Here is a 24,070-nt window from a genome sequence, read left to right on the forward strand (position 1 = left end):
CGACATAGTGTAGCTGAGGCGGAATAAGGAGATCCAGCCTACATTCGCCGAGGCAGATGGAAAACCGCCTAAAAACCATCCACAGACTGACTGGCTCACCGGACCTCGACACAAATCCGCCGGGCGGACTCGTGCCGGAGACCAGGCGCTCCTTCCCGCCCGGAAAGCCGTGCGTTAGACCGCACGGCCAACCGGGAGGGCTATGATTTTTGCTTAGTGGCCATGCTTTTGTGCTGGGCCTCATAAGCAAGAAGACGTTTGTATGGGAATGCAAGCCTCTTTTTAGACACGGACGCAATCCGCATTCAATTATGACACGTTCACTTGTTACAGTCTTGGAGATACCGAATTGACTAGCTACAACTGCTAACGTGTCTGACATTGTTTTATGTTAAACACAGAACTGAAGAAAAAGTGTTGAATTAGGGAATAATCCTTGCATCGTGAGGTATTTGTGCTTACGGCCTAGAGATAAAGATGGAAAAATGATTTTGAGAAAATATGTAAGGCGTTCATAGCAAATTAAAATAAGAAATACAAACAAACTGTACAGTGGAAACAAGATTGACCTCGGAAGTTCTTTTTATTACTGTCACTGACAATTTTTACAGTTTTAACTTTTAATTTGAAACGTGTATATCTACCGTCAACCTAGAAGAACGTCGGGCCGTGATGCAATATTTAATAAGCTATTTAATATAAATTAGGACCCCTTGATACTTTTTACTGAGCTGAAAAGAAGAAGACTTAGAGGGTGCTCAACATTTGTAGTCAATATTTCATGTATGTGTGATTTATTTTTGATCTCTCAACACTGTACAGTTAAATATAATGGAAGCACTCAAAGAATTACACATTGCAACACACACTCATAAATGAAAGGTTAGACAATTATCTTATAATAAAAGCAAATGTCACTGAAAATAAACTAATCAGGCACTTCAATGTCCTTCACTTTAAAATGTAGTGCGTAATCTTGTGTCACTTGCGGAGCTGGTACAGTGAGGCGTTAGATAGCGGCTGGAACATGTGACCAATTTGTTGCTGCTGTGGCGAATTCGACTCGCTGGGAAAGCATGATGCTCTCTGAGTAGAAATTCGAGAAGCACAAGGTGAAGGAGTTCCTGCAGAACATGGGTCTGCGGAAAACAAGGTGTTTCTAGCGATTGGTGATGAAAAGTAAGGTGGAGACGTCAGGAGACCAGACATAAGGTGCTGGGTCTGCGATTCCATTTCCAAATCGAAAAACACTTGCTGGATGCGCATTTGTGCTACAGACTGAAGATGTGTACTGCTGAGGCTTCTAAGTTTTTCAGAAACATACTCTCCGAATGATGATAGGTGATCGCGCTTCGTATAATTTTGATTCACTGACCGTAGAAGGGCAAGGAGCTCGTCTCTGGCGTGGTCGACGTCGTTAATTGCTTTGTTTTCAGAGCTTTCCATGGCCTCTCTCTCAGGAGTGGAGCTGTAACTATTGCTATCCGAGGTTCGGGCTTGGAGCACCTCCTTTGCTGGGTCCCCCTCGTCTACGAGGTCGGGCGTAACGTTACACTCAGTGATTGGCTCATCCACCGAGTCGCCAGTCTTCTCGCTCGCGGCGCCATCCAAACACTACAAACAAAAACATAAATAAATGAAAACAATAGTGGATGTTCGCAGCTTACACGATTTTCCTAAACTCAAAGAACGCAAGGTTTTAATTTAATTGCAGGATATTTAAACATATACAGGTGTTGAAATATATAACGCTATTTAATTATGTATTAGAGAGCTCAGCGTGCGCGTCTTTTGTGTTGCATTTTGACAAAAGGATAGCGTCTGATGGTTTTTTGTTTCCTTTATGTTCCGAAGATCTAGGGAAGAGAGGCTGGAGCCGGCCGGAGTGGCCGAGCGGTTCTAGGCGCTTCAGTCTGCGGCTGCGCGACCGCTACGGTCGCAGGTTCGAATCCTGCCTCGGGCATGGATGTGTGTGATGTCCTTAGGTTATTTAGGTTTAAGTAGTTCTAAGTTCTAGGGGACTGATAACCTCAGCAGTTAAGTCCCATAGTGCTCTGAGCCATTTGAACCAAGAGAGGCTGGATGGAGCTCGAGATATTTAAGTGCTGTAGAATTTCCTGCACTGTTTGGATGTGTTTGGGGAAGGGTGGGAGCTACGGATGGAAATCATTGCATGTACAAGGTTGGAAGCAGGTACTTCAAGCATGAACATGATTTTAGACTCGCTGCGTTTCCTCGCCTCTACGCAGAAAATTTATTTTGGAGGGAATGTAGAGAGATTCCTCTATAACGCTTTTGTGAAATGTGACGTGACGTCGATTTTACCCCGTTTCTTTTGTGCGCGCAGTGTCGTTAAAATTGGACCACGTAGCTGTTGTCGTAGACCGTGTTCATTTTAAGTGTACATGTACGATTTTTTGGAGGTTAAGAGTGATCCGTGAGAAGAAGTAAAGTGTATTGGCACAGAGTGAAAAGAATTAAAAACTTTATATAAAAAAACAAAAAAAGAAGAAAAGGTTAATGCATTCAAAGGTAAGAGGCTCTACATGATTAACTCATTATCGATGATTTTATATACAATACGCTTGATAGGAATCAATCAAGAGCAGTTGCAGACTATCCGATTATTCATAAACAATAGGTGGTCTATAAACCCTTATTCTAGGAATGGAGAAGACGCAGAAACAACGACTCTTATAGTCTATAAAAATTTTCTGTTAATAGGTGGAGTGTGAAAACAGCAGAAAGTTCTGACGATAGGACAAGGACTGCTTCCTTACTCGGCAGCACTATAGTTATAGTTTATTGAAATATTTTTTTATTATAGGCTAATATCGAACTGGATGCCAAAGGCATCGTTCAGGTACTGAACATCTTGAATGACGATAGAAATAAATAAAAAAAAATATGATAAATGCCAGTGTACCTAACTAATCATGGACATATATAAATAAAATAAGTGTACATGGTACCATAGCGGTTGGAAAGCAGCTAGACATTTTCAGCCTAGAGTCACTGAAGTATACATAATGAAGGTCTCAGTATTTATATAGATGCTTCCATTGTTTTAGTGAAACGTGGCACTGACGCCCTCTGGGTGGTACTCATAATGTTTATTCTTTATTGCTTGTGTGTATATTGACATGCTTTGGTAATAAGCACAATTTATATATTTTTGTTGGTATATACATTAAGATGAAAGAAGAAAACTTGAAGAATGCTGATGTTCAGTCGATACGCCACTTTAAAATTGCCAGTCTTTAACGTTACATTGCATTTCCCCACACACTTCATCAGGCTTAAGCGAACGTTGGCGAATTTGAATGCAGCGTGGACGTGAACACAATGAATTCAGGTATACAGCAGGGACGCTAAACAGGCAGGAGAAGTAGAAGAAGTGAAGTTAAGCGCATCCAGCTGTTACGAAAGCACTGAAAAACAATGCAGGAACAAATACAGAAGATATAAGAAAGATGCAAAGAAAATGGAAGGGGAAGTGAAGATGCGTAGCAAGAGATATGGTAGGGGAAGGAGTAAGATGAAAATCGGAACAGAAGAAGAAAAAGCGTCAGAAGGGAGACTGCAGTTGCGTAACTAGTGACTGCCGGTAAGAAGTACTCTCAGTGAACAAGCCGTGTAATGCGCATGGATTCATGTCCAGAGATTACAGCTAGAACAGCTGTTCATGGTGAGAAAGAAGTCCATAAGTTCATGCTCTTTTTAAAAAGCAACAGAAGCAGCTTCAGCTCAATTCTCCACCCCACACCCAATCTCTCTCTCTCTCTCTCTCTCTCTCTCGGTGGAAAATTGTGAGTCGTAATGGAGTTCCTTTATACGCTAACGTAATATAAGAAACAAAGTCACTTTTGATCTCTCCGGAGATAAACAGGACGATTCAGCTACTCCTAGCATTGTCTTTTATGCAACTCACAATGCCTTCAAATACCACATGCGAGATATTCATATTGTCTTGCTCGCTATGTACTAGCTATTAGCTCTACAGAAAAAATGAACGGGATTTTTGTGAGATATTTAACGTAGTTGAATTTTCTACTGGGATGTTTTGGAATCATTCAAGAAAAACGTACAAAAGTGATCTTCAAACTCGTTATTCTCGAATAACTCGGAAACCATGGCCTCCAGCGAAACATAACCCATTGCAAAATTTAACTTCATCAAATTTCCTACAAAAAGGTCCAGTTCATTTTTTGACGGTGCTATGGGCTATTTAAAACCCAGTCTATTATGTTATGTCCATTACATCACACATATTTGCAAGAAGACTTAATATGAGAAACAAAAGTTGCGAATAACTATAACGTATATAGTGGAAACCAGTAGCAGTGACAATATAAAAAAGCGTGGTTTATGTTAGTTCATGAAAAGTAGAACAGCACACAGCTTATAATCCATTAGATTTAAAACGAGAGCAACGACAGAAATAGATGTGAGAGACGGGTAAAAAATATAAATGTCATATGGCATTGCTGGCTTCGAAATCCCAACGTGTGTGTTGCATCACTTGTTGGAAAGAATGTTCTTTCTCTATGCACATTGGCCCCCTAACTCTTTGATATGTGAGCTTTGTGTAGTAAGTAAAAGGAAGATAAGGATTTAACGTCACGTCGACATCGGGGTCATTAGGGAAAGAGCACAAGCTCGGAATATTTCAAGGGTGGGGAAGGAAAGCGGCCGTGCTCTTTCAAATGAAGCATCCCAGCATTTTCCTGGGGCGATTCAGGGCAATTGGGGAAAATCTAAATCAGGATGACCGGAGGCTGATTCGAACTGTCGTCCTCTCGAATGCGAGTCCAGCGTACTAACTACGGCGCCACATTTACTTGGGTGCTGTGTAGTATGAGTATTTGTGGAGTGTAGGCGAGTGTATAGTGTAGCGTTATGTTTGTGTTGTATGATGACGATGAGAGAAGGTAGAGGGTGAAACCCGGTGCTCGGCACACAGCCCACTTCTCTCCAATAGCACCAAGGAAGTCGCCGATCTTAACGAAAAATGGTTCAAATGGCTCTGAGCACTATGGGACTTAACTTCTGAGGTCATCAGTCCCCTAGAACTTAGAACTACTTAAACCTAACTAACCTAAGGACATCACAAACATCCATGCCCGAGGCAGGATTCGAATCTGCGACCGTAGCCCGATCTTAACGTTCCAATCCGACTAACAGAGTCACATGCTCTCACTTTATGAATCCCGGACACTGGGGCAAAGACTGGTGATCAGAAACTTTACGCTCTCTGCTCTTCTCCCCTCGCTGGCCAAATACTGCCAGTGAAAATTTAATTCACCAACAGGGTTCGAACCGGCGTACCTCCAAGTAGAGCGCCACCGTAAAGCGTGCGTTAGCGTCCTCAGCTACGCAGAGAGAAGTGGTGAGTGAGGAGGAGGAAAGTAACAGAAGACAAGAAATGAAGAGAATGCAGAAAGAAAGTTGTGTCCCTGACTGCCGCGCGGGATTAGCCGAGCGGTCTGGGGCGCTGCAGTCATGGACTGTCCGGCTGGTCCCGGCGGAGGTTCGAGTCCTCCCTCGGGCATGGATGTGCGTGTTTGTCCTTAGGATAATTTAGGTTAAGTAGTGTGTAAGTTTAGGGACTGATGACCTTAGCAGATAAGTCCCATAGATTTCACACACATTTGAACTTTTTTTTTTGTCCCTGATTGAGAAACAAATAAGCAAACTGGGAGAAGAAGTAGTCCTTCACATCTACCATTAGGTAAAGCTGGCAATAACGAATGGGAGACTGGTCTAGTTGCCACATTTCACTTAACATTGGTATCCGAAGAGTAACCGACTATTTCAAAGGATGAGGCAACTATTGGGTGACAGGACATAGCCCTATAGCTCAACAATAGAGGAAACTAAATACGGGTAGCTCTGGATCACACAAAAATAGTAGTACATCCACAGAACAAAACTCAAACGTTGTGTGATAGGTTTATGAATACTTTTGTCAAAAAAGTATCATCATCTTGACCAACGACAACACTGTCCTCCTAACAATGAAGCCAAAACTCTTTTGTTTTCTTGACGCCATTAACAATCATTTAAAAGAACTACAAAGTTGCTATTCGACGTCTGCATCTCTGTACGAGTAAGTCACAAATCTCGCCATGGTCAAGTGCCTCGTATCAGGTGAGATACAGCGCTGCAGCCGGTGCTGTATTACGTAACTGGAGAGGACCGGCGATTTATCTGCCCGACATGTATCACAACAGAGCAAAGGGTGTCATTTGTGTTCCCGCGGAATATGATTATGCAAATGTGGCGCGTGACGTTTGGTCATGCCTAGCAGAATAATGTTTCTTGAGTGCATGCGTGCCACAGCCCGAGATAGGACGCACATGTCAAGCGCTCCTGTAACATGAGTACCATAAAATCTGAAAGCGGAAAGGAGGTGAAAAGGCGTTAAGGCTGCTCGCTTCCAACTGGATTCACACTACCTTTACACCAGTGGACAGACTTGCCCCCGAAATGAGAAGTTGACTGAGCAGGCTGTCAAGCATGAAGCCTGTTAAAAGCCTAGTGCGCATTCCAGACATGTTTGCTATTGTTTACTATCTGCGGTGATCAGAATGGGCTAGCAACACGATCTAATGAAAGTGAAATTAGCGTAAATATCGGCTCCCACCAGTTTTAGCAAGTTATGTAATAAATTGCAGAGAACCGTCCAAGTTGCAATATTACGTTTCTACATTACTTGGTGACTAATTTCGAGCCTACGCTCTTGATCAAAGCAACCTATAAGCAGAAACCAAAGAGTAAGTACTTTGTACATTAAAAAACAGTGCCACGACACAAAGTTAACTGAACACAATTGGTACAATCCACTAAGCTACGCATCATCAGTCCCCTAGAACTTAGAACTACTTAAACCTAACTAACCTAAGGACATCACACACATCCATGCCCGAGGCAGGATTCGAACCTGCGACCGTAGCCCGATCTTAACGTTCCAATCTGACTAACAGAGTCACATGCTCTCACTTCATGAATCCCGGACACTGCCGATACCTTCCAGTCAAACACAACTTGTAAATTAGTGCAGGACCGAACTTCCTTCACGTAACTGAGGCATGGCAGTGTGGAAGGTATTAGGAGGACTTAGAGAGGGGGCGATTATCGCAACTGAGCTGTTTAGCAGCAACTTGATTTTACACATTTTCTTTTTCCTCTCTTTCTTGAGTGTGTTATAAAATACACCTACATCCATACTCCGCAAGCCACCTGACGGTGTGTGGCGGAGGGTACCTCGAGTACCTCTATCGGTTCTCCCTTCTATTCCAGTCTCGTATTGTTCGTGGAAAGAAGGATTGTCGGTATGCCTCTGTGTGGGCTCTAATCTCTCTGATTTTATCCTCATGGTCTCTTCGCGAGATATACGTAGGAGGGAGCAATATACTGCTTGACTCTTCGGTGAAGGTATGTTCTCGAAACTTTGACAAAAGCCCGTACCGAGCTACTGAGCGTCTCTCCTGCAGAGTCTTCCACTGGAGTTTATCTATCATCTCCGTAACGCTTTCGCGATTACTAAATGATCCTGTAACGAAGCGCGCTGCTCTCCGTTGGATCTTCTCTATATACATGCAGTAACAAGCATTAGAAAATACATATTCCAAACACAACGGAAATCTTTATAAAGAGATATTTAAGCTACAATATGTAATGGAAACAGAAAGGTGTTTATGCATCATCATGTCAGTGCCACATCCGGCACGCCGATGAAACAAATTTTGAACGACTTGGCCACGCCAGTAACGCGAAAACAAGTTTAAAAAACACCACAAATAGAGCCATAGACTTTTTTTACAGACAACGTAGTAGTATACAATATAAACCACAAATAGATCCACAAACTTCTTGTACAGACAACTTAGTACGATACGGCAAGATAAGAAACCCCAATAGTAGTGAAACCACACATTCACTTTCGTTTTCCCGTAGGAGCCAAAGCCCTCAGTGAGAGGCATCGCCCGAGTTTTTACCATGAACTGAACTTCAAGTCCGCACGAAACTAGCATTTATAATATACCGAAAGGTTTTGTATTCACACTCAATTTGATTATATTGAAAGTTTCTAAGCCTTACAAGTGGCACTGACCAGAATCGTGCTGAGTGTGCACAATGCTCGTTGCTTCTTCGAAGCCGGCCGCTGTGGCCGAGCGGTTCTATGCGCTTCAGTACGGAACCGCAAGACTGCTACGGTCGCAGGTTCGAATCCTGCCTCGGGCATGTCCGGAAACGTGTCATCTAAGAACTGTCGAAAAAGTAAACCCCAGTGTTGCGATGCACCAGCTTGATGAAACACTACGATGGTTGAAATTGCGGGCCGGCCAGAGTGGCCGAGCGGTTCTAGGCGCTACAGTCTGGAACCGCGCGACCGCTACGGTCGCAGGTTCGAATCCTGCCTCGGGCATGGATGTGTGTGATGTCCTTAGGTTAGTTAGGTTTAAGTAGTTCTGAGTTCTAGGGGACTGATGACCTCAGAAGTTAAGTCCCATAGTGCTCAGAGCCATGTGAAATTGCGGTAACTGAGCTGCCAGAGCACATTTCGAAGTTCACGCAGAAAAGTTTATGCAGAAAAGCCTCATGAGCTAAGTTTCCATTTGCGAAGAACGGCATACACACGTAGAAGGGTACCATCTGCAACATAACCGCATAGGTGTACCTAGCACAGTTTCTTAGAAATAAATTTTTGTATCGAGGGAAAAACTTACGCTCACCTTGTAGGATACAGTAATTAGGGAGAGATGTAGAGGCTCTCACAATACAGAGTAGCATGAAGAAATGCACAAGCCAGTCTACAGACTGAAGATCAGAACAATTTACTAAATAAGTACTTCCTTGAATAATTGCTTCACGAGTTCTTGCGCCGTCAGATTTATCAATCTCGAATTTTCAAGTACTTTCTCCGTCCCCATCGCGAGGAGATGTTTGAGGAAGCCGTTAGGTACTTTAGTCCGCCGAGTTATGACACCACGAAGTCATGGAACTTCCATATGCTACCAGAGATAATTCAATGTCTTTGAAAGAACATTGGCAGTGATGGTAATTTCACTAGCTGATGGACGATTTAGCTGATGGAAAGAGGCACGTAAACTGAAAGCAACGGAAAAATCAGCTAATCAAAAAAATGGTTCAAATGGCTGTGAGCACTATGGGACTTAACATCTGAGGTCATCAGTCCCCTAGAACTTAGAACTACTTTAACCTAACCAACCTAAGGACATCACACACATCCATGCCCGAGGCATGATTCGAACCTGCGACCGTAGAGGTCGCGCGGTTCCGGACTGAAGTGTCTAGAACCGCTCGGCCACACCGGCCGGCGACGACGGAGAAAGTCGAAAGCTCAGGCTGACACATCTGATGCGGCAAGAACTCCGCGGAGCATTTGTTCGAGAATGTTGCCGGGAAACCTACGTTCCCTAGGTACTATCGTGTTTTAAAAAGGCTTAAAAATAGACTAAAATGTAAAATACTGTCTTGCAGTACCGTCGGTTTCAATGTTCCTGCTATGATAGTACTGAGAAATCGATTCGGTTTCAGGTATTGGTTTCAACATCATGTATCGTATCGTGTCGTATCGTATCTGTTACTGCAACGTCCGTAGTTAAAGGTTTTTGAGCCCGCAAGCTCCGGAAATGAGCTATGTGAATCCGAGTGGCAGTATAATTGTGTCCATCCCCGGAATACTCCAATAATAATAACGGGTTTCGGTATTTCCTCGCCGCCGGTCGCTCCGCAGTGCGCTTCGAGATGAAAAGGGTGTGTGACCCGGGCGCCTGAGCGCTTTGGCGGGTCCCGCGGGAGGTCGGCACAGCCGGCGGCGTCGCGCGCCTGCAGAGGCAGAGGCAGAGGTGGCCTAGCTGGGGAGAGCCGGGATTAGGCGGCGGATCGGCGCCGGCTGCCGGCAGCGGCAGGTAATCGCAGCGGCGGCGGCGGCGCCAGCAGCGGCGGACGCCTCGTGTATAATGCATCGGCCCATCCCGCGCTGTTGACAGTCACTCAGCCGGCGCCCGCCAGAGCGCAGGCCAATCGCGGTTAATTGATGGATGGCCGGCTCCGGCGCGGCCCGCCGCCCGCGCAACGCGCATATTGCAAAAATAATCCGCGCGCCGACCCGACCGCGAATTACGTGCCGCCGTTTTGCGTTCTTTTTGGGTCGCGCGGCGCGGCGCAAGCGGTCGCGCGCGCTCGGCCGGTGCACACGCCGAAATGCGCGCTGCGCCCCGCTTCCAGGTACGTCCGCTGCCTGCATTATTCCCGCGCTGGCCGTTGCAGCTGCGCCGAATTGAGCGGATGGAACACTGGGAGTTAGTCCGCGGGAAACAAGACAGCTCTTCACGTGCACGCTCGTCGAACAAAGCGGAACGTAACGAAGACGGACTGTCATTTCGTCATCTTCGCAGTTTAAAATAATAAGGATGAAAGAAGAAAGGATAGTATTTGAATCAGGAGCGATCAAAAAGTTTCCGTTCGAAGCACATACAGTCCGGAATTGGTAAGCCACTCAGGCAAAAAAGCCATTAGCATTGAGGAAATCATACTACCGACGCACCAGGTTGAACAGACGCATTTGCTAGAATACCGTGTCCTGCTGTGTGAAGAAGTCCGTAACTGTCTGCTGCATATCCTTGTCGGACACGAATAGTCGACCCTACATGGCTCTCTTCTTTTTAGGGCCAGAAGGCGTGGTAATCGCATGGGAAAAGACAGAGCGGATGCTCCAATGTCTTCCACTTCAGATGGCGTAATCTCTGGCCTGCCAGATTGGTGGGCGTTTTGTGCCGAATCGCTACCAACACGGAATATAGCGCACCACTACAGACAGATATGCTGCTCCATACACATTCTTCATTCTCCGATGGACGTCTACCGGTGTTTCTCATTCCGTAGCCAAGAAAATAATAGCAACACATTGGTCCTGTGCGGACGCATTTGATAATAACGTCGCCATAATTAACCTTTCCGCGTATACCACACGCACGTCGGAAAGACACGAATGCCACACTGATTCCTTGCCTACATGTCGGTGCTTATATACTCGTATTCAATAATGGTTCAAATGGCTCTGAGCACTATGGGACTTAACATCTATGGTCATCAGTCCCCTAGAACTTAGAACTACTTAAACCTAACTAACCTAAGGACAGCACACAACACCCAGCCAACACGAGGCAGAGAAAATCCCTGACCCCGCCGGGAATCGAACCCGGGAACCCGGGCGTGGGAAGCGAGAACGCTACCACACGACCACGAGATGCGGGCTACTCATATTCAAGTTGCGCTACGTTGCATACATGCCGCAGAAAAAACCCTCAAACGGAAACATTTAGATTGACCCTTTTAGATTGACCTAGTAGATAGTGTCGGAAGTTCCATGCGGCTTTTCGCGGATGATGCTGTAGTACACGGAGAAGTTGCAGCATTAGAAAATTGCGGCGAAATGCAGGAAGATCTGCAGCGGATAGGCACTTGGTGCAAGGAGTGGCAAAGGACCCTTAACACAGACAAATGTAATGTATTGCGAATACATAGAAAGAAGGATCTTTTATTGTATGATTATATGATAGCAGAACAAACACTGGTAGCAGTTACTTCTGTAAAACATCTGGGAGTATGCGTGAGGAACGATTTGAAGTGGAATGATCATATAAAATTAATTGTTGGTAAGGCGGGTGCCAGGTTGAGGTTCATTGGGAGAGTCCTTAGAAAATGTAGACCATCAACAAAGAAGGTGGCTTACAAAACACTCGTTCGACCTATACTTGAGTATTGCTCATCAGTGTGGGATCCGTACCAGATCGGGTTGACGGAGGAGATAGAGAAGATCCAAAGAAGAGCGGCGCGTTTCGTCACAGGGTTATTTGGTAAGTGTGACAGCGTTACGGAGATGTTTAGCAAACTCAAGTGGCAGACTCTGCAAGAGAGGCGCTCTGCATCGCGGTGTAGCTTGCTGTCCAGGTTTCGAGAGGGTGCGTTTCTGGATGAGGTATCGAATATATTGCTTCCCCCTACTTATATCTCCCGAGGAGATCACGAATGTAAAATTAGAGGGATTCGAGCGCGCACGGAGGCTTTCCGGCAGTCGTTCTTCCCGCGAACCATACGCAACTGGAACAGGAAAGGGAGGTAATGACAGTGGTACGTAAAGCGCCCTCCGCCACACACCGTTGGGTGGCTTGCGGAGTATAAATGTAGATGTAGATGTAGATATCTCTCGACTAAGAGGTTACTGGAACGGAATACGCATTCGAACAGATGTAACACCGATAATTTTTCGCCGTTTAATATCCATTAGTAACTTGTACTGTATTTCTGATTCTGAATATGTAAGCTTTATTACAGAAACTACAGTTAATACGTAATCGATGTAATGGTGTATTTATTTCTGACTGTATATGATACATTGTAATTATATTGTAAATATTGTAAATTGATTGGTAATAGCGGAGGGAACTTTATGTTAATGTATCGGTAGGGTACCCGTGATCTAGGGGTAGCGTCCTTGATTCATAATCAAAACGTCTTCGGTCCCGGGTTCGATCCCCGCCACTACCTTAATTTTGATAAATAATCAGCATTGACGGCCGAAGACTTCCGGCATAAGAAGTCAGCCTCATTCTGCCAACGGCCTTGTCAAAGAGGGCGGAGGAGCGGATAGAGTTTCAGGGCACTCTCTTGTCCGAGGGGTGGGAAATTGCCTCTAAAGGTGGAAGAATCAGCAATGATCAACGACATGAGGATGCAGAAGGCAATGGAAACCACTGCATTAAAGACACGTAACGTGTATCCACAGGACATGTGGCCTGTAATTGAAGTGTCATGATGATCTCTCCATTGGCAAAAGATTCCGGAATAGTCCCCCATTCGGATCTCCGGGAGGGGACTGGCAAGGGGGAGGTTACCATGAGAAAAATATTGAATAATCAACGAAAGGATAACGTTCTACGAGTCGGGGCGTGGAATGTCAGAAGCTTGAACGTGGTAAGCTAGAAAATCTGAAAAGGGAAATGCAAAGGCTCAATCTAGATATAGTAGGGGTCAGTGAAGTGAAGTGGAAGGAAGACAAGGATTCCTGGTCAGATGAGTATCGGGTAATATCAACAGCAGCAGAAAATGGTATAACAGGTGTAGGATTCGTTATGAATAGGAAGGTAGGGCAGAGGGTGTGTGTTACTGTGAACAGTTCAGTGACCGGGTTGTTCTAATCAGAATCGACAGCAGACCAACACCGACAACGATAGTTCAGGTATACATGCCGACGTCGCAAGCTGAAGATGAACAGATAGAGAAAGTGTATGAGGATATTGAAAGGATAATGCAGTATGTAAAGGGTGACGAAAATCTAATAGTCATGGGCGACTGGAATGCAGTTGTAGGGGAAGGAGTAGAAGAAAAGGTTACAGGAGAATATGGGCTTGGGACAAGGAATTAAAGAAGAGAAAGACTAATTGAGTTCTGTAACAAGTTTCAGCTAGTAATAGCGAATACCCTAATCAAGAATCACAAGAGTAGGAGGTATACTTGGAAAAGGCCGGGAGATACGGGAAGATTTTAATTAGATTACATCATGGTCAGACAGAGATTCCGAAATCAGATACTAGATTGTAAGGCGTACCCAGGAGCAGATATAGACTCAGATCACAATATAGTAGTGATGAAGAGTAGGCTGAAGTTCAAGACATTAGTCAGGAAGAATCAATACGCAAAGAAGTGGGATACGGAAGTACTAAGGAATGACGAGATACGTTTGAAGTTCTCTAATAATAAGGAATAGCGCAGTAGGCAGTACAATTGAAGAGGAATGGACATCTCTAAAAAGGGCCATCAGAGTAGTTGGGAAGGAAAACATAGGTACAAAGAAGGTAGCTGCGAAGAAACCATGGGTAACAGAAGAAATACTTCAGTTGATTGATGAAAGGAGGAAGTACAAACATGTTCCGGGAAAATCAGGAATACAGAAATACAAGTCGCTGAGGAATGAAATAAATAGGAAGTGCACGGAAGCTAAGACGAAATGGCTGCAGGAAAAATGTGAAGACATCGAAAAAGATATGATTGTCGGAAGGACAGACTCATCATACAGGAAAGTCAAAACAACCTTTCGTGACATTAAAAAAAAGCAACGGTGGTAACATTTAGAGTGCAACGGGAATGCCACTGTTAAATGCAGAGGAGAGAGCAGATAGGTAGAAAGAATACATTGAAAGCCTCTATGACGGTGAAGATTTGTCTGATGTGATAGAAGAAGAAACAGGAGTCGATTTAGAAGAGATAGGGGATCCAGTATTAGAATCGGAATTTAAAAGAGCTTTGGAGGATCTACGGTCAAATAAGGCAGAAGGGATACATAACATTCCATCAGAATTTCTAAAATCATTGAGGGAAGTGGCAACAAAACAACTATTCACGTTGGTGTCAAGCCCGGGTTCCCGGGTTCGATTCCCGGCGGGGTCAGGGATTTTCTCTGCCTCGTGATGGCTGGGTGTTGTGTGATGTCCTTAGGTTAGTTAGGTTTAAGTAGTTCTGAGTTCTAGGGGACTGATGACCACAGATGTTAAGTCCCATAGTGCTCAGAGCCATTTGAACCATTTTTTCACGTTGGTGTGTAGAATATGAGTCTGGTGATATACCATCTGACTTTGCGAAAAGCATCATCCACTCAATTCCGAAGACGACAAGAGCTGACAAGTGCGAGAATTATCGCACAATCAGCTTAACAGCTCATGCATCGAAGCTGCTTACGAGAATAATATACAGAAGAATGGAAAAGAAAATTGAGAATGCGCTAGGTGACGATCAGTTTGGCTTTAGGAAAAGTGAAGGGACGAGAGCGGCAATTCTGACGTTACGGCTAATAATGGAAGCAAGGCTAAAGAAAAATCAAGACACTTTCATAGGATTTGTCGACCTGGAAAAAGTGTTCGACAATATAAAATGGTGCAAGCTGTTCGAGATTCTGAAAAAAAGTAGGGGTAAGCTATAGGGAGAGACGGGTCATATACAATATGTACAACAACCAAGAGGGAATAATAAGAGTGGACGATCAAGAACGAAGTGCTCGTATTAAGAAGGGAGTAAGACAAGGCTGTAGCCTTTCGCCCCTACTCTTCAATCTGTACATCGAGGAAGCAATGATGGAAATAAAAGAAAGGTTCAGGAGTGGAATTAAAATACAAGGTGAAAGGATATCAATGATACGATTCGCTGATGACATTGCTATCCTGAGTGAAAGTGGAGAAGAGTTAAATGATCTGCTGAACGGAATGAACAGTCTAATGAGTACACAGTATGGTTTGAGAGTAAATCGGAGAAAGACGAAGGTAATGAGAAGTAGTAGAAATGAGAACGGCGAGAAACTTAACATCAGGATTGATGGGCACGAAGTCAATGAAGTTAAGGAATTCTGCTACCTAGGCAGTAATATAACCAATGACGGACGGAGCAAGGAGGACATCAAAAGCAGACTCGCTATGGCAAAAAAGGCATTTCTGGCCAAGAGAAGTCTACTAATATCAAATACCGGCCTTAATTTGAGGAAGAAATTTCTGAGGATGTACGTCTGGAGTACAGCATTGTACGGTAGTGAAACATAGACTGTGGGAAAACCGGAACAGAAGAGAGTCGAAGCATTTGAGATGTGGTGCTATAGACGAATGTTGAAAATTAGGTGGACTGATAAGGTAAGGAATGAGGAGGTTCTACGCAGAATCGGAGAGGAAAGGAATATGTGGAAAACACTGATAAGGAGAAGGGACAGGATGATAGGACATCTGCTAATACATGAGGGAATGACATCCATGGTACTAGAGGGAGCCGTAGAGGGCAAAAACTGTAGAGGAAGACAGAGATTGGAATACGTCAAGCAAATAATTGAGGACGTAGGTTGCAAGTGCTACTCTGAGCTGAAGAGGTTAGCACAGGAAAGGAATTCGTGGCGGGCCGCATCAAACCAGTCAGTAGACTGATGACAAAAAAATCGATAGCAACAACGAAATGGCAGTAGCTGTACCGTTGTTTTTCTTTGCGTATGGAGGATCTCTGTCGCGCTGCGAGCAGAGAGTACGGGAGAACAGCTCGAGTCGTGAAAAGAGTGCGTAAGTGTTTGTTGGGCGTTCCTGCAGACGCGGTGTGCAGCTGTGATCGCGCCAGTGTAGGTGCACCTAATTCGTTATCCCGCGAGTATTGAGAGCAGAGTAGGAGTGGACAGCCGGAGGAAGCTGCAGTTGTAACTGCTGCCTGTCCCATAATTATCCGTGGCTCTGGAGGCGATCGGGGTTCTCGGCCAGCAACAGCAGCAACAGTGGCAGATCAGCATTGTCGTCGGCTACGTTCTTCGTCGTCCGCTCAGCTACAACATCGTAAGGCCGTAAAGTGATAAAATACAAGTAACCTTGTAGAGGCACTACCAAGTGACATTTGTTTCACAACTTATACTGAGTAACAACCTGCAATAGTTAAAACTTGCAGGACACCCGTGTTGTCATTGTCCTCAGCAATTATTCGCAAGCAGGGTCCCTTTCCTTTCCATGCAATCACCGAATGTCGTGAAAAATACGAAAATCGCAAGTTTGCTAATGATCAGTTTGTCTAAATTTCCTGCCTCAGTAACAGTTCGTTCTTGTATTGCATAACAGAGACTTAAATAATTTGCAGTTTTGAGTATTAACTTCATTCACTTAAAGTAACGTGAAATTTCGCTGAAACCGATAAAAAGTGGTCACAGTACTGGGGCTGGCCAGAAGTGTCATTTCGCGATTAAAGAAGATCACTGAGGGTGGAAATGGTATGCGAAAGCATGCCGGTGGTCGTAGACGGACCACCACACCACAAGATGGTAGATACATAGACATCTAACCCCTAAGCAGATAGCTGTAGATCTTGCAGCCGCTACCGGTACACATGTCTCTGCCAGAACCATTTCGCGGTGATAAAATCAGGCTGGTTTGTATGCTGGAAAACCTGTTAAATGCATCCAACTTCAACCACGCCATCATCGAGAAAGAGTTCGTTTTTCCAGGGAGAATGTTGTTTGGGTTCAACAACAGTAGTCCAGAGTGACGTTCTCCGACGGATATCGCTCCTCTGTCTGGCCACCACTTAGTGTGGAGAGAGAGGGGAACACATTACATACCACATTATGTTCATGAACGTCATCTGTATGTTCAAGGCCTTATGGCGTGGGCAGGCGTTATGCTGTGTGACACTGAACACTGCTACATATATTTGTGCGAGGTAACCTTGCAGCACAGCGATACTATTCGAAACCATGCCCGTCTGTTTAGGGGTGCGGCAGGTCCTGAGTTTCTGTTTATGGACGGCAGTGCCCGCCCACATGGGACTGCTAAGGTGTTGGACACACTGTAAAGTGAAGCTAATGAACGCATGGAAGTTTGGGGGAACTTTCCGAACCTAAATCCAGTAGAGCAGGCCTGGGATGGTCTTGTCAGACATCTTTCTCAACGAACACCTCCTCCCTGTATGGTGCAGCACCTGGAAACCGCCTTGAGAGAGGAATGTCACACCATCACACAAGGACTCCTCAATAGTTTGGTAGCCAGCATAAATAACAGAAGCAAAATGTATATTAGTGCCCGTGGAGGCCATATTCCTCACTGGGAGTGCGTTATTGACCTTTATGTGAGGAATCTGACATGTGTCAAACATGAACGTTGTTTACGTCTGTTATCCTGCTTTCCCGTTTGATGAAATCTGTTCCAATTTTTGTTTCAGCTGTCCACCACCATTCCGTATGTACTGTGTTTCATGTTGCCCAACAGTGCCTGTGATTATTCCTGTCCAAGAATGTCTCTGTTCTTTAGCAATTGTCTTCCAGTGTAGTATTAGTTTATTTCCCCGGATCAGCTTTACACCTAGGTAGTGTCCATATCAGAACTTCAGTCAACACAGTGCTCAGGTGCGTCGTTTCGATAAAGCCAAGATAGGATACTTGCGCAACTACACAGATCTGAAGGTGATCGGATGTAAATTAGCCACGCCTTAAAATATGTCCAACTGAAACTAAAAAATAAATAGCACATACACTTATTTAAATTTTAAATTAGGCTTGCCAGGTGGGAATTTGAATCGAATTGAGAATGTGATAAACTGTATTCCGGTTTCTTGGCACGTAATTCGCAGTGTGTCCGTCCGATTCCTCTCGAATTTGCTGGTGAAATCACTTCGCAAAGAGTTTGGGGTGGATTTTATCAGCTGATAACAGACGTCGGCTTTAATCCGCCACGATGATGTGGGGTGGGACGTCGTAGGTGTACAGGTGTATATGCGCGTCTATATTTTTTTATATGTAGGTTGTTATCACAAACTGACTGTAGCATAATTCGAAGTCTAGGTTAAACTGAGAGGCTATAATTTGCCAAAGAACTCGATAAGAATAACTATGCTGCGTAATTTTTACATATGGGATTTCCATGAGGCGTTTATGTCCGCCATTTTGACGACGTCATTGATCAAAGGAGATGGGCGGTATCGAAAGCTTCAATTGGCTCGAAAATCTGATTGTTTTGTCACGCCTCGAAAATACTAGTTCGTCTACCTGGCGATACGTTTCCTTATTGAGTGATCGACATATTTGTTCATACGTTACATCACGTAACCTAGATTGTATGCAGGCTTTTCAGTTACTATACACCATCCGTCCAAAAAGTTCCGAGACGGATATAAGCGATGTCAGCACAGTAACTACAGTCGCAGCTTGAAATAACAACTATAAAAGACAGATGGTCAGATGGTGCATTCCACCAGTCAGTCGTGAGCACGGAGTGTTAGGTAGTGCACGTATTTGTAATAAATGCTATTGATGTCCAGCTGTGTGGAGTGTGACAGTGTTTTTTGACTAACAAAATGCATGTTTCTATGAAGTAATACTACTGAAGCTAGAGTGATTTAAAGCAGTATGTGCTGGAGGGGTACTTGGGTTAAACTGGAGAGACTTTCCGTTTAAGTGATTTACTTTCCAGTACGCTAGCTCTTTGCAGAGTGAAAGAGGCAGCATCACCTCTTGTAGGAGTAATGGACCCTGAGGATGCCGCAGCGGGAGGGAAACATTGTCCGCGTGTCTCGATGAGACAGAGGGACGCTGAAATGGCAAAGCAAGTGGAGAGAGCTGAGCCGCTTTTAGCGGTGCTCTGTGGATGGGAGAGGGGGAGGGGGAGGGGGAGGGAGAGGTATTACGTTCTCCACAGGAGTGGGCCGCTCTCTCTGCTGTCACTCCCGACCCTCCAATAGCGTGGAGAGCAGTCATTCCGCGCGGAGACGTCGCGGGGACCAGAAAGAAACACTCGAGAAATAATTGGCTCGCAACCGGAAAACACGATTGTCACGGTTCGTTTGACGGCTCCGCAGGAGTATCTCTGTTTGGTAAACATTCCCTTGTCTAAAACTTGCCTGGGGACGATCCGTTCAGCGACGCGGCCGAGAGGTTAGACTTGGAATGTCAGTGAAGGATTTTCTTGGTTTCTGAGTTAACGGCTGCGAAGCGCTATTGACCAGCGTACTGTCTCCCATCGCAGTATTTCATAGTTCCATTACTTATCAAGGCAATTTAAATGGAAGATATTTATGTCCTGTTAGTAATTGCGTCAGTGCTAAAATAAATACAAGACAAAGGCTGTTATGGAAACAGAGAAAGAGCTGAGAGAAGAGTGGCGAAGCATCATCACTAACTACGAAGACAGGTATTGTACGGCAATACTATCTACAACACCTTCGTTCACAAATAAATGAATTTCGAGCAGATTATGTACAGTTGCTCGACTGAAGAAATTCTGGTACCTTCGAAGCAAGATAACGAGTAACGGACGAAGCAAAGAGGACACAAAAAGCAGACTGGCGTAGGCAGATAGAGCATTCCTCGCTGAAAGAAATCTAACAGTACTAAACACAGGCGTGTGTTTGTTAAACAGCTTTCTGAGAATGTACGTCTGGAACAATACTATAGTAAGGGAGTGATTGATGGACAGAAGGGAAAATTGAAAAGAAGCGTTTAAGAGTGACTGTTGCATATGTTGTTGTTGTGGTCTTCAGTCCTGAGACTGGTTTGATGCAGCTCTCCATGCTACTCTATCCTGTGCAAGCTTTTTCATCTCCCAGTACCTACTACAACCTACATCCTTCTGAACCTGCTTAGTGTATTGATCTCTTGGTCTCCCTCTACGATTTTTACCCTCCACGCTGCCCTCCAATGCTAAATTTGTGATCCCTCGATGCCTCAGAACATGTCCTACCAACCGATCCCTTCTTCTAGTCAAGTTGTGCCACAAACTTCTCTTCTCCCCAATCCTATTCAATACCTCCTCATTAGTTACGTGATCTACCCACCTTATCTTCAGCATTCTTCTGTAGCACCACATTTCGAAAGCTTCTATTCTCTTCTTGTCCAAACTAGTTATCGTCCATGTCTCACTTCCATACATGGCTACACTCCATACAAATACTTTCAGAAACGACTTCCTGACACCTAAATCTATATTCGATGTTAACAAATTTCTCTTCTTGAGAAACGCTTTCCTTGCCATTGCCAGTCTACATTTTATATCCTCTCTACTTCGACCATCATCGGTTATTTTACTCCCTAAATAGCAAAACTCCTTTACTACTTTAAGTGTCTCATTTCCTAATCTAATTCCCTCAGCATCACCCGACTTAATTTGACTACATTCCATTATCCTCGTTTTGCTTTTGTTGATGTTCATCTTATATCCTCCTTTCAAGACACTGTCCATTCCGTTCAACTGCTCTTCCAAGTCCTTTGCTGTCTCTGACAGAATTACAATGTCATCGGCGAACCTCAAAGTTTTTACTTCTTCTCCATGAATTTTAATACCTACTCCGAATTTTTCTTTTGTTTCCTTTACTGCTTGCTCAATATACAGATTGAATAACATCGGGGAGAGGCTACAACCCTGTCTCACTCCTTTCCCAACCACTGCTTCCCTTTCATGCCCCTCGACTCTTATAACTGCCATCTGGTTTCTGTACAAATTGTAAATATAAGATGATAAGAGATGAGGTTTTTCGCAGAATCACCGAGGAGAGGCCTGGGTAAAAAATAGTAACGAGAAATTAGGTGCCCTAGAAATCAAGAATTGTAGGGAAAGAGAGATATTGCATTATATTCAACAAATAATGGAGCACTCTGAGATGAAGAAATTATCCCAGGAAAGGAAAGTACGACACGCCATATCACACCAGCTAGAACACATGACGTAAAAAGTCTTTACAAGTCATTCTCATTTTCCTGAATTGCAACAAGGCGTCACTATCAATTTTACTATATTCGTATTTGTTTTTTTATACATTTAACAACTTATTTTTCTCTTTTTTCATCAATTAAAAATGTTATTGGTGAAGAATAGTGGACTGAGAATGTTAAATTGCAGAGGGATAGAATCAATAACTGCGTAAGAATGGAACTGCTTATCAAAGGACACAAAGCAAAAAATGTAAAACTATAAAAATAATATGTAGCTTAAAGTATGTTTCTTAGATTGTTAGTACCACGACCGTTACCTGTCTTAACTTAGTAACTGAACTATCAGAAGATTCCGTTCATTCTTTTGTACAACAACAGTGACATCAGCAGTTTCAAGAGTTTACTGCTGTTTACATTTCGAAGCCAGTCTGTGTTAAGAGAGAGCATCCCATATTTTCTCATTACTTTTATTTTCTACAAGCACAGAAAAAAATATATCGTATCACTAGGACAGTATACGTGACGGTATAATGGAAACATAATGAACTAAAGCAGATTAATGTTTTACTATGTATTTAATTATTTCCGGTAATTATACATTGAGCATCGCTTTTAATTCGAAGAGACACGACCATCTTCCACGGCTCAGACAGAATCGCTTGATGTCAGTTACTTATGTGGACAGTCAAAGGTTAAAAAACGTCACCCTCCACAGACATCAAGACGTTATAAGAATAACTACCTCAAACCAAATATCCGGCTGTTGTAAACAGGCGAAGCACTAGAGAGTTTTATGCGGAGAAAGCAATGAAGAGACTTGACGAAGCAGATCCTGATCATATAATCAAAATGGTTTAAATGGCTCTGAGCACTATGGGACTTAACTTATGAGGTCATCAGTCCCCTAGAACTTAGAACTACTTAAACCTAACTAACCTAAGGACATCACACACATCCATGCCCGAGGCAGGATTCGAACCTGCGACCGTAGCAGTCCCGGGGTTCCGGACTGCAGCGCCTAGAACCGCACGGCCACCGCGGCCGGCTCATTACATTATTTAACTGGTTAAAAATAATATAGTAAATCATCCAAGACACAGCAAACTCCTATAACTTTGTCGCTCACTATATGTGGTGGAGTGGAAGTTTAATACATGTGCAAGGGTCCCTGTTCAAGCCAACAAGCACCCTGATTCCTCCACATGTCATACGAGTTTACGAAGAATTTAGAAACGTCGTATACAGGGAACGAAAAGCAATTTAACGGGCGTACAAGTTTTCCCGAGTTCAGGAGAGGGCTGGCTGGAGAAAACCAGTGCAGCAATGTCGAAGTAGGTAACTGCTCTGAGCATTAGTATACGAAACTTTTGGAGCGGAAATATGCAATAGAGCGCTATTGCCAATAAGACAAAAGTCACCGAGCTTATATGTACGTTATTGTGCTACCTAAAAGAGAAATAAATAAAATGTGAACCTTGTGATTGTCAGTGCATCGTGAAACCTTGTGATGTCTTCTGACGTTCTCTATGGAGCCGATCGGCGCTCTATAGTTCCTGTTCGTTGTTAATTCAGCAGCGAGGGAAGAAGGCAGGTAATTGAAAAGCCCCAGACATTCAAATATAAAGTAAAGGAATACCTTCTACAATTTATTAGAATATTTGTAATTAGAACGTAACTTCTATTTATATATATAGAACTTTCCAGATGGCGGTTTGTAGCTTGGCTGTAGATTAACTTCAGTGGTACTCTTTTGAAATATCGCTCGCATTTCGAAAGCATACAGTGTGGAGGACATACACCATCGTCAGTTGAAACTTTTTCTGTCAACGTTCTGATGTTTACACCTATCAGCGCATGTCACCGTTCGTATTGTGACGGAGGGTATAGAATGCACAAAAATTTTTTTTCTCAATTCTCGTTTCATGGTTGGTACGCGGGAAGAAAAAAAGTTCGTTTACGTCCAAATTTCAAACGTTTAACACTTCTGGTCGTTATGCAAGTTCTACGTCAGGGTACCTTGAAAGATTCTTTACAGATATGGGATTGTGGGCAGTCTCCAGCTGCAGGTTTTTCAGCACTACTGTGACACTCAAGCGTCGAGGAAACAAATTAAAACAAGGAAAATAATAAACCGTGACGAACTGCGCAACTTATCTTCGAATTCTCTTTAGCAAGGGTTCCACGGCAAAGACCAATATTCAAAATTCGATAGGTCTTTTGTTTTGTAAGTGACCTCCTTCATGAGTGAAGTAAACTTCGTTAGTCTTCTTCACATTGCATCTTCACATTGCATTCCTCGCCCTTAGGTTGCGTTTTAAATCTCACAGGACATATACTCTCGATACCAGTGGCTAACCACATAAAAGACACAACCATGCCTCAAAGGAACCCGGCATTTCAGCTTTACCAGACTGGCCAAGAGTAAATTCCTCGCTAAAGATGTCTACTAGTACCAAAAGTCTTAACCTGGGAACGAAATTAATGAGAATATCCGCTTGGAGCACAGCATTATACGAGAGTGAATTGTGGGCTGTGGGAAAACCGGAAAAGAAGATCATCAAAAGATTTTGGATGTGATGCTGCAGAAGTACGCTGAGTACTAGGTGGACTGATGTGAAAGAAATGAGGTGATCTGCAGAATCGACGATGGAAGGAATATACGGAAAACACTGTGTAGAAGAAACGACAGAATGATAGGCCCTAAGATGTCACGTAATAGTTTCCATGCTACTACAGTGAGACACAAAAACGCCAGCGGAATGCGTGGAACAAATAATTGAGGAGGATTTGTAACTTTCCACGGCGTAACGAATAGCGAATAGCCAACTAATTCTC

General features: G+C 43.8%; 1 protein-coding gene across 1 annotated transcript in view; it reads right to left on the reverse strand.

Annotated features, from left to right (window-relative positions):
• Positions 1 to 777: 777 nt before the first annotated feature.
• The window catches only part of LOC126092369 (uncharacterized), a 118,262-nt gene continuing 94,969 nt past the window's right edge, over positions 778 to 24,070 (reverse strand). The window contains exon 2 of the mRNA XM_049907918.1: positions 778 to 1,614. Within this exon, the coding sequence (XP_049763875.1) occupies positions 982 to 1,614 (633 nt within the window). The 3' untranslated portion in view covers positions 778 to 981. The remainder of the gene's footprint in view (positions 1,615 to 24,070) is intronic.

This window comes from Schistocerca cancellata, chromosome 7 (assembly GCF_023864275.1).
Source record: "Schistocerca cancellata isolate TAMUIC-IGC-003103 chromosome 7, iqSchCanc2.1, whole genome shotgun sequence".
In the NCBI taxonomy this organism is placed as follows: Eukaryota; Metazoa; Arthropoda; class Insecta; order Orthoptera; family Acrididae; genus Schistocerca; species Schistocerca cancellata.